The sequence below is a fragment of the Taudactylus pleione genome, unplaced genomic scaffold (genome assembly GCF_031769625.1).
Source record: "Taudactylus pleione unplaced genomic scaffold, aTauple2 ptg000946l, whole genome shotgun sequence".
In the NCBI taxonomy this organism is placed as follows: Eukaryota; Metazoa; Chordata; class Amphibia; order Anura; family Myobatrachidae; genus Taudactylus; species Taudactylus pleione.
Window position 1 is genome coordinate 1,851,944 of NW_028285347.1, and position 18,396 is coordinate 1,870,339.

At 45.0% G+C, this 18,396-nt stretch overlaps 1 protein-coding gene across 2 annotated transcripts; it reads left to right on the forward strand.

The window, feature by feature from the left end:
* Positions 1–445: 445 nt before the first annotated feature.
* On the forward strand, positions 446–15,112 carry LOC148473246 (uncharacterized). 2 transcript variants are annotated; one of them, XM_088459850.1, is made up of 5 exons: positions 446–560; positions 2,934–3,088; positions 5,877–6,038; positions 6,690–6,804; positions 7,604–15,112. In XM_088459850.1, exons 2-5 carry the CDS (start codon positions 3,011–3,013, stop codon positions 9,835–9,837), a joined length of 2,589 nt encoding a protein of 862 aa, XP_088315976.1. In that variant the 5' UTR covers positions 446–560; positions 2,934–3,010; the 3' UTR covers positions 9,838–15,112. The 2 variants fall into 2 exon arrangements, with proteins under 2 accessions (XP_088315976.1, XP_088315977.1); XM_088459851.1 differs by lacking the exon at positions 446–560 and adding an exon at positions 2,740–2,833.
* Positions 15,113–18,396: the final 3,284 nt, after the last annotated feature.

An 18,396-nucleotide genomic window follows, 5' to 3' on the forward strand; every position in this document is an offset into this window, starting at 1 on the left:
ATATTTTTAATTTATTTTTTTATGTCACCATAAATTTCCCTGTTATTGCACACACAATACCATTATATTGCTCACTAAAAAAAACGGAGAGAGCAATACAATGGTACAACAATACACTCATATACTCAGTGCTGGAGGGAGCTATTTTTTCAGGATTTAGCAATAAATACTCCTGAAAACAAAGTCTATAATTACACTAGGTACCAGGGACATCACTGGTTCCTGCATCGGTTCAATCCACATGGGTTTATCCTCTATACTAGCAAAAAATAAAAAATAATAATAAAAACCTGGACACAGACCCCGCACTGCGCATGCTCATGAACTCACTCGGCGTCTTGTTACCATGGTGAGAGGGCTCTGACGTCACGGGCAGCAAAGTCTCAGCTGAGACTACATCTCCCATGATTCCCCGCGGTGACTGATGCCAGCCTGGGCTGCTCCTGCGGTTGCTGCCGTCAGGCCGCTTCTTTGTGCAGCGGTGAGGAGGAGTGCTGGGGGCGCTGCTAGGTGCAATAGGCCGGGAGCAGCAGGCGGCCAGCTGAGGAGGAGGAGTGCAGGTAACGAGAGTCAAAGCATGCCCAGTGCTTCAGATAAGATGGCTGGGCCCTGGATGTGGTGCATAGGGACCTGCTATGTGTGGCTGCGGTTTGCAGGGTGGTCATGTTGCTGATTACAGAGTTCCTTGTGCTAGTATAGGTTTTCCTAAGTCCTGTACACAGAATATTTAAATAATGTTTCCCAGGCCTCCCTGCAGCGCAGTGTACTGTGTTGTTGTACCATTACCACTCATAAACGCAGTAGGCAAAGCTAATGCGCGTTGGAAGCATAATTGCGTGTGTTCAGGTCGCTCACAATACTGCTTGTACCAGCATTAGCGTGTGTTTACCAGATGTTAGGAAGTGCGCATTAAGGGGCTTGTTAAGAGAAAAATGGGCGTAAATACGAGATTTCCGCACCTATGCAGAGCCGCACACAACTCGTGACCCGCAATTTGCTCTTATTTAGGATAAGTGAGGCTTGATATGTAAAAAATGCAGGCACATAACGAAGGCATGCAAGCAGGGCCTTAACTAGGGAGCGCACGGATCTGTCGGTGGCACCATTGCTGCCCCACGGCTCCTGCATCTGGCTAGTGCTGCAGTCTGCACAGCTGCCTGAAGCATCATGAGGAGGTGCGGACAGTGCTGTACTTCCCAGTGCCAGTGGCCCCACCCCGTCCTGTTATGGCACTGCACACAAGAGGTTGGGTATGGTATGCTGATGGTCAGTATACCGACAGCTGCATCTAAAAAGTCAGAATCCCGACAGAATTTGGTAAGTAACCTACCCCCCACCTGCAGTCTAACCCTAACCCCCCTCAGCCTAATTCTAACCCTCCCCCTAGTGCCTATACCTAACCCTAATGCTCACCGGTGGGATATCGGCAGTCGGGATTCTGGAGTCAGCATTTATACTGCTGCCGGGATTCTAAATGCTTGCATCCTGACCTACATCCCCACACTAGATACATTGTGCAAACTCACATAGTACTCATGCGTAATGTTGCTGCCTGCGTCAATGAGCCCTTATTGTTATGTGTACATAAGTTCATGATAAATTGACATAATGTGTTAGTAGTAATGACCTCCTTGCTGCCAAATCCAAGGGCCACTACTCCCTGCTCATTCTCCTTGACCTCTCTGCTGCTTTTGACACTGTGGACCACCCTCTCCTGCTGCATATCTTTCACTCCCTTGGTCTACTTGACACTGCTTTCTCCTGGCTGTCCTCCTACCTCTCTGACCGTTCCTTCTCTGTTTCCTCTCATGGCGACTCCTCCACCCCACAGCCTCTTACAGTAGGTGTTCCCCAAGGTTCTGTTCTTGGACCTCTCCTATTCTCTCTCTATACATCTTCTCTAGGTAAACTCATCTGCTCTTTTGACCTCCATTATCATCTCTATGCTGATGATACTCAGATCTACCTTTCCCTCTCTCTACTGATTCGTATCTCCAACTGTCTCTGCCATTTCTTCCTGGATGTCCCAGCGATTTCTCATACTTAATATGTCTAAGAGTGAGCTGATCATCTTCCCATCCTCCTACATAACATCATATCCCACTATTTCTTTATTAATAGATGGCATAACTATCTCATCTAGTCCCAAAGCTTGTCTTGCTTGGAGCCATCCTGGACTCTTCCCTCTCCTTCAAACCACAAATTCAGAACCTCTCACAGTCCTGTCATTTCCATCTCAGGAATATTTCCAAGATCAGACCCTTTCTCACCCAGGATGCCACCATAACCCTCATACATTCACTGGTCATCTCCAGATTGGACTACTGTAACCTCCTCCTATCTGGCCTCCCCAATTCCCATCTCTCTCCTCTACAGTCTGTCCTCAATGCTGCTGCCCGGCTCATTTTCCTTTCCAAACGCTCCACATCTGCCTCCCCTCTCCTACAAGCCCTCCACTGGCTCCCCTTCCCTTTCACAATCCAATTCAAGGTTCTCACACTCACAAAGCCATCACCCATTCCTCTCCCATTTACATCTCTGATCTCATCTCCCTTCACTCTTCTGTCTGCCCTCTTCGTTTACTTAATACACACCACCTTTCATGCCAGTTGATTACTTCCTCCATTTTATGTTCACAATAGCTGAGATCAGTGATGGGCAGCTCCTTGAACCACTGCTGGACGACCAAAGGCACATATATATGGAAGAAGGTTCATAAATGACACTAAATATCTTGCCTGTAAAAAGTATCATTGTACAAAACCCAATGGAATGAGCTGCACTTGAGTTCACAATTGTGCAAACAAAGATGGTTGGTGGTATGTTTGAGAAGGTAGTCTACCCCTTATTGTTTGTTTGGCTGAAAACTTTTCATCAGGCTAACTATGGGCCTGGTATTTGTATGTAATAATGGTAATTTCTTATCCTTTCAGCTTAAAGGAAGCTTGCATAGTCTCACCACTGCAGGGATCATTGACTCAACGCTGAACAGCTGTTTGGCGTACGGAGGATGGACAAGGATAAGAATCACATGACTGAGAGGATATTGAGTTTTGCCCTGGAGCTTGTATACCTGATTATTGAAGAGGTGAGGGATTTTCAGAGGAATAACTCCGCTGCTGCCCATCGACTAGCCGACGGAGAAACGAGAACACGATTACGACATTGTAATCGTGCTGTTGTTTCTCCGTCTGTGACGAGCCTGCACTGAACGAGCAGACGTTCAGTGCAGGCTCATCAATCATCCGGAAACATGCTGAACCTGACGTTATCGTCAGGTTGACCAGCATGTTTGCCCGATGATTGATGTCGGAAACGACCAGCGGGCGCGCGCATCGCTGGTCGTTTCTGACTTTAAAATGCCCGATTTGCGGATGATTTGCAAGCGATTGCACGATAACGATGTCGTTATCGTGCAATCGCCTGTCAAAATCTTCTAGTGGATGGGCAGCATTACTCATCCATAGTTGTACCACACATGACAAGCGAATGTTTTTTTGAATGTTGCTAGTTTACAAGCAGTGCTTGCACATCATTTCCCATTAACTTATTATTTTGCTGCTTGCATCAGTATTTAGACCCCTGTGATCTGGGCGCTATATGAAAAAATTGCCCTAACCAGGATGAAATCGGTTTACCATTGGCCTCTGTCTAGGGTTGGCCATCGATGGTTACCTCTATCTTTGATTTCTTGGCAATGGTTTAATCATCGATAATGGAGGTCTGATGGTGCTAAGTTTACTCTCTCCTTTTCACATGCGCAGCTGCGGTCTCTTTTCCTCTGCGCCTGCGTGGCCATGAACTATCAATGCAACAATCAATAGTTTTCCGATAGTGGTTAGAAACCATTCATGACAGCCTCTTCAATCCACAATCCTACCTCTACCTGTGCTTCATTTAAGTAACTAACATTTATCTGCTAGGATAAAAAATCCAGCCTGTGTAGGGCTCATTTATAAGGCAGTGATTCATAAAGAAACCTGTGGAAATGAAGACTAATGAGAAGTCTTTAGATAGATTACAGATTTTGTACCATTATCAATGTCTGGGTGTCCCAATGTGCTTTGGGGGTCATTCAGACCCGCTCGCGAGCAGCAGTACGCTCGCAAGCGGGTCGATGTTCTCCACTGCATGCGCGAGACCCGGGGAGCGACGGGCTTTCCATCGCTCCGGGTCTCGCACCAAAGGGGGCGTGCTGTCGATGTTGATTGACAGCACGCCCCCTTTGGTGGGTGTGTCGGGGGCGTGCCTGCCAGACGGAGGCGTTCCCATGGGAACGCCTACCGTCTGAAGCCGGCCCCACTGACATCACTAGTGATGTCAGTGGGAGTGATTTTGGCTCTGATAGAGCCAAAATCACTCCAGGGCTTGTGGCAGGGAGACCCTACCGCAGGGTCTCCGTCGCAAGTCCGATGGTCGCGATGGTCAAGACCATCGCGACCATCTTTTTGGCCGCTCGCATATGCTGTGGGTGGTCACCCACAGCTATACGAGCAGCCATGAGGCCGCTCCATTTTCATGGAGGAGGGCCCTGATTGAGAGCGAGCGCTCTGGTCAGAGCATCCGGCTCTGAATCAGGCCGTTTGTTTGGTATATTATCTAAAATTGGAGACTCTATCATACCACCCTGACACTGCATATAATAGGCCACCCCTCATCGTGAGGCGATGGGTTGGAGACATCGGTCACACTGAGGATTTTTTTGCAAAGTGAGTGACAGGAAGCTAACGTTTGGGGAAGAGCTACAAAAACGCAGGTGTACCCCAGGACCGTTTTCTTGGCGTACACTAGTGAACCTTTGCGAATTTGTTCACCGCTGCAGAGGCCCCGGCATTTTAGGTGAGACAGACATTCTGAGACCGCATAGGGTTACTCAGATGTTCGATTTGCGACTGCTGTTCCAAATGTCTCGTCTTTTGTACGCAAGCGGCGGATGTGAGATGCCGGAGGTAGGCGTCTCTGTGCACAAGACATCAGCTAAATCATTAGCATATTTTTGTTTAACCGTTCACGTTCTGAAACTATAGGACTGCTTCTTGGGAACTTCACAAGCTGGTAGATATCTACCCAAAAAGCTTAAAGTGTTTATTATAGTAAACAGTGACAAGTACAGAGAAAACCCCTCCCCCCTGGGACTCTCTCTCCATCATGTGATTAGCAGGGAACTCTTCCAATGGGAAGTCACTGTCACTACTAGGCTGTCCCTGCGGGTGGTGGACTTTATTGGGGTAAAATCCGCCACTGCATATAAGGATCATTTGTTTTTATTCCTGTTATAGAGCTACAAACATAACTATATTTGCATGTTTTCAGACCATCCCGACAATAGCCCAGCTGTGTGACAGGCTTATACTTTACACAGTTAAACTTAAACAAAGTTTACCAAAACATTATTTAATATGATGCTAATTAAAGGCGCCCATCCACTAAACTATTTAATTGAGCGATTGAATTATAACGATATTGTTATCGTTCAATCGTTCATAAATCGTTTGCAAAAATGTCTAAAACGACCAGCGATGCACGTTCCTGGTCGTTTAAACCTGTATCATCGGGCAAACATGCTCGTCAACCTGACGATAACATCAGGTTGAGCATGTTTGCAGATGATTGATGAGCCTGCACTGAACGACTGCTCATTCAGTGCAGGTTCATCACAGACTGACAAACTACTGCACGATTACAATGTCATAATCATGCAGTCGTTTTCATGTCTTCTAGTGGATGTGTGCCTTAACACTCAAAATAGATAATGTTATGTTTTACGGCTGCCACCATTCATCACCGCTCACTGATGGCCACTAAGAATCATGGAAATTGTTGACTAACAACTTGTTTTTTTCAATATTTGTTTTTCACCTCCTCTCTTTATGAAGGATTTTGTTATAGTGAAGAAATCTGGGGAACATGTGGTATACAGCAGCAGTAAGCCAAGCCCCATCACTGAGCCTCCTCCAGATTCACCGACACAGGAGAAAAAGAATGACAAGAAGATCCTGGATCTCACCAACAAGATCATTCAGCTGCTGACGGGAGAGGTGACTGCTGGGAATGGGACATTATACAGTAACACCAGGGGCTGTGTCTGGGTGATGACTGAAGAGGTGACTGCTGGAAATGGGACATTATACAGTAACACCAGGGGATGTGTCTGGGTGATGACTGGAGTGGTGACTGCTGGGAATGGGGCATTATACAGTAACACCAGGGGATGTGTCTGGGTGATGACTGCAGAGGTGACTGCTGGGAATGGGGCATTATACAGTAACACCAGGGGATGTGTCTGGGTGATGACTGCAGAGGTGACTGCTGGGAATGGGGCATTATACAGTAACACCAGGGGATGTGTCTGGGTGGTGACTGGAGAGGTGACTGCTGGGAATGGGACATTATACAGTAACACCAGGAGATGTGTCTGGGTGATGATTGGAGAGGTGACTGCTGGGAATGGGACATTATACAGTAACACCAGGGGATGTGTCTGGGTGATGACTGGAGAGGTGACTGCTGGGAATGGGACATTATACAGTAACACCAGGGGCTGTGTCTGGGTGATGACTGGAGAGGTGACTGCTGGGAATGGGACATTATACAGTAACACCAGGGGATGTGTCTTGGTGATGACTGTATCATTGTGTGTGTCAGGTTCCTGTAAGGTGTCAGGATGTCACTGTGTATTTTTCCTACAGGAGTGGGAGTATGTACAATCAAACAAACACCTTGACAATGAGACGGATTTTGGAGAACAGCACAAGGATCATAAAAAGCAAGAAACGGGTGATAGTCACCAGCTCAATTCACAGGGTAAGAGGAGGTCTGAACGGCATGTATTTCCACATGTAACCAACAAAAGTTAAAGAGACCTCTCCACCCATAACTAATAATCTGGGTGAAAAACGGCTGCAATGGAGTCTTAAGGGTATTGGGTCCTCCCACATCATTGCTGCATAACTGCAGTCAAACACTTGAGCATAATAGTGCTGGACTGAACATAGCGACTATGTATTTCAAATGTAATTATGCTCTTTCTTAGATATCCTATCCTAGTGGGCTCTCATCAAGGATACAAATCTGAGAATGCAGTCCTCTAAATTACCTTGATATCAGTGAATCATGCCCTTGTTCATGAATCCACCGTTCATGTCTGCAAAGCTGTCACTCACACTCCGCCTGCTCAGTTACAGTGAAAATGGGCATGGTGGACGTATTAAAGCATAAGTACATTGGTTATTTCATGATTAGGATTTAGCTCTGCACATACGAAGCCTTTGCTATAAATGGAATCTCTATTTGTGAATTTTTAGGAAGAATTATTATTTTAATGGGTCTATTTAAATGCTGTGATGGTGTTGGGATTCCAGCTAAGAATCAACAATTGCCTATTGTTGTTCAGAGCCCCACAGGGGTGTGTACTTAAATACACAATGTCAGGACTACCGTAAGTGCGGCATATGTGCACACAACATCGTGGGCATCGTCTGCAGTTGAACCGACCCCAAAATGTTTAGCTCATTTAATCTGCATACAGGTGACAAACAATCCCTCATACCTGCATATGGATTTCTCCTTGTACAGTTGTCTTAACTATATCTCTGTCCAATAGGGATAACTGCTGGCGGAATTGAATCCTCAAACCCTTTTCCCACTACTCCCTCCGTGGACCTAAGGAAGGACAACGTGGCTTCTGGTAGTCCGCATGAAATATCCTTGAGTGTGGACCAAGGCGACACAAGACAAAGTGTAGCTGCAGCCCTTCGTGAAGGTGGATGCCTCCCTGAAATTTACATTCATGTCCCTGTCGACCAGACAGAATATTTATCCGTCCGCAGCAAAGGAGACACGTTGTCAGGTGACTCAGATCATCTGAGGGGAAACAACATTTGCAAACCCTCAGCGCCTACATCAACCACACCTGTGGATAGCAACGAGAGCCCAGTAGAAGAAGGAAGATCTACAGACCTAACGCTGGGAGAGCCAGAATATACAGCTATTGAAATCAAGGAGGAGCCCATTGATTTTGAGGAAGAAAGCCCAAGCTTGACCAGTGAACTGCAAGTACAGGAGGAGCACTCGGCTACTCTGGCAAAAAGAAAACTGTCCTTACCTCAGAAATCTCCTACGGACGCAGATGATACGTTAGCCCAGTGTGCATCGACTTATATTAAGCAGGAACCGATTTCATCTGAGGAAGGAGATCGCGCAGAGGCTGAAATCTCTACACCCGCACAGCATACACCTAAACGGTTTATATTCGCCCAGATTAAGGAAGAATCCTGCTCCGATGGAAACTTCAGAGACACGGACACTGAGGTGGCCATAGAACGGTCACACATGCAATATACACTTTGCATAAAGGAAGAAGCCTGTGACGATACTCAAAATGAAGACCGCAGCATGCATCCAGGGAGTGAGGACTTCTTACCTGCTCCACCTTGCCATAAATCGCCCACAGGGGAATTCTACTCTGCTCACTCTAGTACCGCACAGCATGAAAACAACAACCAGGACAAACCGTTGTCATGTTTGGAATGTGGAAAGTGTTTCAAATATAAAAGCCTCCTCCTCCATCATGCCAAATCTCACCAGAAGAAGCCGCTAATATGTTGCGACTGTGGAAAACGCTATTCTTGTAAGACGGAGTTTGATATACACCAGAGAATTCATACGGGAGAGAAGCCGTTTGTGTGCTCCGACTGTGGGAAAGGATTCAGGCGGAAATCTCACATGTTAAGGCATCAGAGGATTCACGGAGGCAAGGAGACGTTCTATTGTCCTGAGTGTACGAAATGTTTTCATCGCCTGGATGTGCTGAACCAACATCGTAAAACTCACAAGACAAGCCTTCCCGAATCTGAAGTTCATGTGCCCGTGGAACCTTCACAGGTGCAAAACACATCTACGGCTTCTGAAGAGAAGGAGGTGTTCGCGTGTACGGAGTGTGGGAAGTGTTACAACGAAATGTCTCTACTTGAGAGACACCAGAGAAGTCACGCAGGAGACAAGCCTTTTTCTTGTACGGAGTGCGGGAAATCTTTCCGATTCGAGGCTCTTTTGGAGTTGCACTGGGGGAGCCACATTGAAACCATTTCGTGTCCCGAATGCGGGGAGAGCTTTGCAAGTCAAAGCCTTCTGAGCCACCATTTGAAGATCCACGCCGGGGAGAGCGAGTGCATTTGCTCAGAATGTGGCAAAGAGTTCCCTAGTAGGTCGCAACTCGTTGACCACTACAGAACTCACACAGGAGAAAAGCCGTACATGTGCCCTGAATGCGGGAAATATTTCCGCAGGAAAGCGCATGTCGTCAGGCATCGGAAAACCCACACTGGAAATAAGCCTTTCTCCTGCTTTGAATGTGGTAAATGCTTTGAGAATCAGGATTTCCTCAGTCGACATGCAAAGCTGCACAAAAGAAAAAGACCGTACGTGTGTTCCGAGTGCGGGAAGAGCTACACCAAAAACTCCCATCTGGTCAGACACCAGAGGACCCACATCAGAGAAACTACTTACACGTGTTTTGAATGCGGGGAATACTTTCAGTATCCTGCCCTTTTGAGCCAACATTTGAAAACGCACAATGAAAAAACTGTGTACGAGTGCCCCGAGTGTGGAAAGAGTTGTGACTCGGACTTGTCTCTCGCTAAGCACGCGAAAATGCACTCTAAAGAGAAGTCATTCATATGCGTTGAGTGTGGCAAAAGCTTCACTTTCTATTCGCACTTCATGAGGCATCAGACCTCGCACTCCGGCGAAAAACCCTTTGGGTGTACAGAGTGCGAGAAACGGTTCACTCGGGAATCGCATCTTGTCCGCCATCGAAGGCTCCACAACAGCGAATAAGCTACGTTGCTAGTATTCACAAAGAACAATGGCTGTCCGATTAATCGCCAGAACTGATTACACTTGTTTTATACTTATTCACTTTAATTTTTTTTCTTTTTTTTTTTAATGAATTTGCTCTTTGACTTTGAGATACATGGACATTGGATCTCATTTTTAAATGTAAAACTTTATTGTTCTTGTCAATCTTAGGTAATAACAAAAAAAAAAGTATAAGGGACTGGAGAAATACAATTGTAAGTGCTGCCCAGAACAAGGATGCCTAAGCCCTTTACCGAACTTTAAAGTATATCTAGGGCGCATCAATTAAATGACGGCCAACTTGATACCGATAGGTGACCCGATGTTAGATAATAAATTCCAATGCTATGTGATATTAAGTGGTACACAGTGACACATGATATAGCGCTTCAGTACTTTATTATAATGTATAATATAAAAACAGGATACCACCTTAAAATAAAAACCCATTGTATCGTCAAGATAAATATATTAATACACAAGAAGACATTAAAATGCAATAAAAAAACAAGAGTATCTTTCATACAAGCAGCCAAAATAGGATCCAGTTGGATTCCAAGTGTTGGAAACCTTAAGCTGGGTACACACTGGACGATGTGTACTGGGTCGATATGACGGATTGACATATCGTACCATGGGTACATATCTGAGCGTTATAATGAATGAAGTAATGATCCCTCATTCCGCCCTTCATTACACTGCAATGGCGTCACATGCGATATCGTCCGTTTTTTTGTGCGGCCGTCCGGGTGGTATCGCATATGACCGAGGGAGTGAGTATGTTGGCCGAACACACTGAGTGATGCGTCCGATATGTCGTTCCGATTCGGCCAGAAACTACATTTCGTGCCGATATCGTCTCAGTGTGTACCCAGATTTAGGGCCTATTACTATGGTCACATCTTACCAGTGTTTCTGGATGTGGTGAAATAGGGGTATTTATTATAACCGAACAGGAACACTCTGGAGGTTTACCAACATAAAATAGATGCAAGAGATATGGATGAATATCGGGTGCAGAAAAGGCAATACTATTAGAACTCAAACTAAACAACAATAGCAAGTTCAGAGGCAGTGTAGAAGCATGTCATTCTGAGAGCCGGCATCCCAACCGCTGGGATCTCAACTGTATTCCGACCACAAGACAGGACAGCAGTAAACCAGCAAAGCAGCTTTAAAACCTAAGGGAGATGAGTAGCTCCAGGGGGTCTATCCAATTGGGTGCAGGTTGCGAGTTTGTTTCATGTAACTCGCAGACTTTGCGTGAATGTGCACACCGGAGCATTTTCCGATCCGATTAAACATGCCTATTCGTGATACTCGCAGTGGGGGCTTACGAATTGTCAGCCAAATGCAATGTGAGAGAAGTGCATGAAAAAGTGGGGTGACCATAAAAAATTGTCAATTAAGTTTTCAGAATCATAGAAAGCTGTGGGCATAAGGAACGTCTTGGTAGATTTTAAATAGTGTTAAATGGCTGATTTTTTGTTTTTAATTTTTTTTTTTCAATAAAGTATAAAAAGGCAAACTTTTCATTTTACATTCATATGCAAAAAAAAAGTAGGAAAAAAGTTGCTTTTCGGGTACTTTGAGGTGAGTACATGTAAACAAAAGTATAAAAGGCAATTATTTTACATAGAAATAAATACTTTGTGCATACAGCAATGAGATAGTTGATTTTGTAGTAATTTGAGGCCATTTTGTATAAAAAGGCAAACTTCGTTTACTTTTATAAATGATGACATGTAATTATTGGCCTAATTAAGATAATTGAAAACTTCCATTTGCCTAATTAGTCATTAGGGGTGGGGGGTTTCCAAGGGGTTCTGCACAGTGTCCTGACATTTTCATCCTAAAATAAAGATTTTCCCTACCATCTCACACCCTAAGGGAGGTGTGAATGGAAAAAGCGAATTTACTCTGGTTCAGTGCGAGTTGCTAATTAGATTGCAAAATGAATTCGCATTGAAACGGCATCTCTCATCTCTCAGTTCGCAGCTAATTGCCTAATTGGATTGACCCCCATGAATTGCAACTAGCAGTTGAGATAAACAAATTACTGAAGTACTTGAACTCAGTAGTGGCCACTGGTGGTAGAAATGCAGACTGCAGCTCCATTGTAGAACTTCATAGCAGCCACTAGTGATGGAAGAGGATAGACAGCAAAGCAGGACTGAGCGCATGGATTGCAAACGGAATCCTAATGCAACTATATGTATGACCTGATTCGTTCACATCCCACCTACCCACTTTTTTTTTTTTCTTGCGCAAGAGCAGCTATTATCATCATCATTGGCACTTACGCCTCCCCCATTATAGGTTCAGCAGATGTGTCTGATGACTCAGAATAGTGAGTATCTCCGGCTACACAACCAGAAGACTCCCAGTTCGCATCTCCAGAGAAACGTTATAGATACGGCCTACCCTGAATCATGCTTACATCGTAAACATGCGTATGTAGCTCAGATTATATGTGTATTAAGCAAACAAATCCCTAGATTCATGAGGATCAGAATCAGGCCTTGACATCCAATGGTGAAATAAAATAAAGCATGATAGAGAAGCTATTTGGTAATAGACCATGTGAAATCCTACAAGTTAAGTGAGGGCTGTATCGTATAAGGCATCTTCATTCAGATTTAATTTGCATGGGCAGCTGGTTAATGCTTGCGCAGGACATCCTTGCTGCTTTCCATGGCATTAAGAGAGATGCTTCCTGGGTGCGGAAGTCTTGTGCTACCTTGATAGCGTGGGATTTACAACGCGTTTTGTCAATCTGCTTGACTTCTGCAGGCAACTGCTAAACTGTATGTTGCTTTAAATATGTGGGTAGGACCCATAGTAGGCTACTGATCATAAAATTTTTAAGAAAACACCTTATTATGGCCAAACTGTATTGCACATTGTGCATAAAATATAATCCTAATACAAATCTGCATCATAAACAATAGAAAAGTACTATGCAGAAATCCAAGCACAGGCAATGTAATATGTTGGGGGGAAAAAAGATAGTGTTATGAATATATTTTATAAATTTTCGCTTATGAAAATTACCCTTCTCCGGTTACAGTATATCTAATTTTGTGTATGTCCGTTTAATTGATGCACCCTAAGGCTATTGTTTTACGTTTTTTTTTTTTTTTTCATGTATCAAGACATTGGGGACTTTGTGATTGGGAAATTAGGTTCTGGAGCAGATTTGGTCAATGCAACAGATTAAATCAATCCAATTACACATTTCCTCTAAATGCAAACCTGGACAAGACATGGGGACATATGCAGCTAATACTGTCCCCCCAAAAAATTAAGGACAAGATAGACGGCTGTATGTGGCAGGTCTGAGAGTCCCTGTGACACCCCTTGGGTTTTTAAACTGAACACAGACTTGCACAGACTCCTGCATTGTGGCTTACTAGGACCTGATGAGCCCAGGGCAGGATAACCTGGTATAGTTCCTGCTGATAGGTGTTTTTTTTTTCATCTTGCGAGAAGTAGTTCCAACAAAATCGCTGTTGTACATTTGCATTTTAAGTTCTTTACTTTTAATATGTTGCTTTCCTGATCTTCCTGAGTTTTGTAGTAAAGGAAAAAAAACAAAACTATCTTTAGAACCTGGAAAACCATAAAGAGAGAAAAGACCCACCAAGGATCCATTTCACCAGCACAATAATTGTAGACTGTGCCGTTGACTTGTAATTCTTTGCATGCAAAGAGCACTTTATCTGTGCACACAGGTGCTGTGCGCCCATGTGTAGTCGTATATACATCTAAAATAAGTATCTTCATTCTTGTGCCCTATAACTATCTCCTATCATACAGATGTGTCCTCATACACTTAGCGTCTATACTACATACAGCGCATGACGCCGGTGCTGCTGAAACGCTCAAAGAGAGGAGTAGTAATGCTGTATTTTTTTTTAATTTGTGCGTCTTAAGCTGCCCATCCACTAGGCGATTATACCTAGCGATGGAGCGATAACGACGGTCGTTATCGCTCCATCGCTTGGTAATCGCCCACAAATCGGGCAGTAAAAGGTTAAAAACGACCAGCAATGCGCGCCCGCTGGTCGTTTTTACCATCAATCATCGCCCGAACATAACGGTCAACCTAACGACCGCCGTCAGGTTGCCATGTTCGGGGATGATTGATCTACTTACACTGAATGTTCAGTGTATGCAGTTCACCCAGCGGGAGACGACGGCGTCGTAATCGTGCCGTCGTCCCCCGCATTGTTAAATGTATGGGCAGCATTATACGCATCGCAGATGCAGCAAAAAGCCACTCACAGTGTACTAGCAAGGCTGCGACATTAACCGCACAGGAATTGGTTTTACACATATACAAAGTCGCAGATTAAACACATCGGAACTTGGCGTGAGAAAAAGCCGCGGTAGTTCGCATCGGAGCCCTTCATGCACAGATTCAGACTCAGTCGCACACAGATACACAAATGTCACACATCAAATTGATCAGTGCTATGTAGTTTTGTCACTCACAGTTTTACTTTTGCGAATAAGTGAGTTGCCCAGGACCTGAAATGCCAAAAGGGGCTATTTGGCGCTACTGACGTCACAGTAATAAGGACAAATATGTATGTACTATTTTTGTGTTTGAAAAACAAATTCCACCTATGCTTACTTAGCCCACCCGCCCTCCGCTATGTATATGAAAGCGCTTTTTGTGTATCTCCTGAGCGCAGAAGGAAGCCACGCGAGAGCGAGCATGGCCTGATGGTGTCTGCATATAGCACATGGCCAGACAATATAATACTATATTGTCTCTCGCAAGGAGTGAGCATAGGGAAACAACGGTTTGTGCAAGGCATTATATAGAACAATCTTTTTCCACAAACTAGTTTGCTTCTCTTTAAAGTATGCTCAGTATTGTTATACTTGGGCGAAAACGTTTAACGTTTCCACTAAATGCGTGAAAATAACGCAAAACTATATGGGAATAGATCTGATCATGAAGGGGGAGAAGCTGTCCAGTCTTCAAGTGGTTATTACAATACAACATATTATCTTCCCCTTCCCTTTTTTTTTATTTTATATATATTACGAGGCTCACTATGTTCAGCGTTGTCTACTTTTTAGTTTATATGGCTTAGTATATAGTACGATGTTCTTTTTATAATGCAGCACTAGCAGCAAATGTTTTTGTTAAAGCATTAGCTTGTTGAAGTGTATAGTTGTTTTGTAATAGCCTTGATATTGTGTATTACTCTGTAATTAAAAAGAAAATTATACAAAGGAACATTATGCTGTGTTGTTGTGAAGCCTGTTTGCAAATGTTTATTGAAAACATGAGAATGATAAACTAAGTTATGTAAAACGTGCTTTAGGCCAATGACATTTTTAGCTCCCAAAAACAAATGAATTATACTTTTATCCATGTGGGGGACACTGTAAACACGGGAAGCAGTCGGGAAGCCGATGGACGGAATCCCGCCATCGGCTTCCTGACTATCTAATCCCGGCAAGGGGTTAAATGACAGGCATCGATATCCCGAGTCATTTTACCTACGCCAAGAGCCCGACACCCGGCTTACTGATCGAAGGTAAGCCGGGCACGGACAGCCGTGGGGGTGGGGTTGAGGGTTAGGGTTCCCGGGGGGGACTTGGGGTTAGGCACCCCCCCGGGAGGTTAGGTTTAGGCTAGGGGAAGGGGGGTTAAGGACCCCCGGGGGGGTGGTTAGGGTTAGGCACCCCCCCCGGGGGACTTAGGTTTAGGCGGCAGGGAAGGGGGGTTAGGGTTAGGCACTTGGGGGGGAGGTTAGGGTTAGGCACCCCTAAGGGAGGGTTAGGGGGTAGAATTAGGTTAGTAAATACTTACCTTTGACGATCGGGATTTCCTCCTCTGCCGGGATGCCGCTGTCGGGATTAGAACGGTAAATCGTATGTATTCCGTAAACACCAGGATATAAAGACTGCACTGGTGCTTGGGGTCTGAAAGTTCAAGCTCCTCTAAATCAGCCCCTCCCCCTCTATACCTCGGTCACTGGCCAGGACCTTCAGAATTTTTGCCCAAGCGGCCGCCAAACAAAAAAAATAATATTTTGTTTTATTATTACTGTCAGCAAGCCCACAGCTGCAGAGACTGCATTCTCCCGCCACGTGCCATATGTCCGAGAGGAAACCTGGTTACTGCTGTCGTAAGTAGTAACCCTCAGTGCCATTGAGGACCAGCACTGGGACCACACATGGTACCTACATCTTATAGGCAAGTTGCTCCAGGTGCCAGTGACTGTGCTCGTCTTTGGTGCCTACCACTGAGATGGCAGAGCTAGCCTGGGCAAGTTACTTGACCCAGGCTGCTGCTGAGCTTATGCAGCTCACTGGATTTCCTCTTCCCCTACTACAGAAACCTTGGACAGCTACACTTCTGTGCTGCACCAGATGAGCATGTTAGTTTCGGCACGTTAAATGTCAACCTTTTTAATGTGTCGACCAGTTAACCATATCGACCTAAATGTCTACAGAATGATGGTCGACCTAATGGCCATGTCAACCTTATGACTGTCGACACTCAGGACCAGTCAACCTTTTATGTGATGTTTTAGTAATTCTACTCATTGTTACAATTTCCGTCCTTTGGTAGCACTGAACTGAGGTCCGATTAATCCACCCAGCCTGGCTAGTGCAGAGTCTTGTTTTCTAAAATTCGTATGAGACTCACAAACTTCATGTGTTGAAAACCTAAACTGAACCCTAATTGTAATGTTACACGGATATCATGGAGCTCATCTGGAAAGCAGCTTAGGGGGTAAAGTTACTAGACTGCAGGTTTACAAAAGTTGAGGTGTTGCCATAGCAACCAATCAAATTCTAGCTATCATTTTCTATAATGCACCAGATAAATAATAGTCACATTCTGATTGGTTGCTATGGGCAGCACCTCTAATTTCATAATTTGCATAAGCCATGATTGACATAAATATGCATGCAGGGTTAACATTTCCATATAGAGATTCCAGGCCTGATTCAAAGTTGTACTCAATGCTGATGTTTTCACAGTGTACTGATAATCGGCAGTCTGTACATGCGTCTGACTCGCAAGGTACACGTGTCCAGATACATTACCAAAGTCGCCCGCAGCGACTATTTACTCTGTGTGATTGACAGTCAGTGAACGTTTGAGGGAGGTAACAAAGAACGCAGGTGTGTCGGGACTGTTTCATGTCACACCCTTTGTATGTGATTCCCCTACACAAGGAATATAGCTCTGGTGTCTCCGTTCCCGCGGTCATTCCTCTGGACCATAGACTTACTCAGAACTGCGATAATGGAATGATCTGCGACCAATGCTGCATCACTGTACACAGATGCTTGGATCAGCGACGGCATCTCAATATATCTCCCCGATGCAGCAGCGGCGGCAATAGCATACAACTCTGAATCAGGCCCTCCGACCCTTGATGGTGTAGTGCACAGACCCACAATAGCTAAATACACGGCGTTCAATACGCACTATGGACAGCTTTACACTTCCACACACAACTGGCTGTGCAAATCCATCCGTCTCAGATTCAAATGCAGAAGGAGGTGTCAGACACCCAAGTATAATGAGAAGGGGGACGCGTCTTATAGACACGCCCCTTTATGGCCACACCCCCTTTTCGCCGCGCGCACAAATATGCCCTCTCTAGCTCCGGCACCCTGCCTGCCGCCGGAGCTAGAGTGAACACTAGCAATCTATACTGAAAATTATACATAGAGAAAAAAGTTATTTATTTGTATGAAGGGACTTACTGAGAATACCTTTTCCTTGTATTTGGGCTGTGCCCGTGACACCTGACCCAAGAAATAACGAGGCAGGAAACTTGTGTAAGGAAAATTTAGTGTTCATTGAATGATTGGAATACTTAGTGACTGTAATTAAAAGTGGGGGGCAGTTAAATAGATGGGGCTACGGACACCAGCTGGAAACTGCCCACTGTTGGTATCGGGCAGTGATGCAAGTCCGCTCTAATTGCTCACGTGCGTTGCTGTGAATACAGCTGTGACCTCACATGGGGCGGGATGCAGCAAAGGGAAAAAATGTGGTGAAACCCCCAAAATGCGGGTTTGACGGCATTTCTCATATGCACCAAGCCAGCAATGCACTACGGGGCTTGGTTGCGCTGGGTAATGCCATCTTCCTGATGGCGGTACCCTATAGAAGCCTATGGGCTACTATTCGGAGAGTGATGTAAGATTGGATCCCTCACATCATTCCCCGCAGCGATTGTGTCCTTCAGCACATGAAGGGTGCTAGAGGGGCTTCTGGGTCATAGGCCCGGGAGTCCCTCATTCTCAAAGGGACGCTCTTACCGAGAGTGCAGTCCTTTGCGCATTCCTACATGCATACCGGCATTGGCATGCATGCGAAGAGCGGCGCGATGCACCGTATCCCGAATACAATGCGTCATGCATCTAGCCCTTGGCGAACAGCCTGAAGGAATCGTGGGCAACTGCAGTTAATTACACAGGGGGAAGATTTATATTAAGGGGTCTATTTACTAAGCAGTGTTCGGAGACAGAGTTAAAAGTGATAAGAAA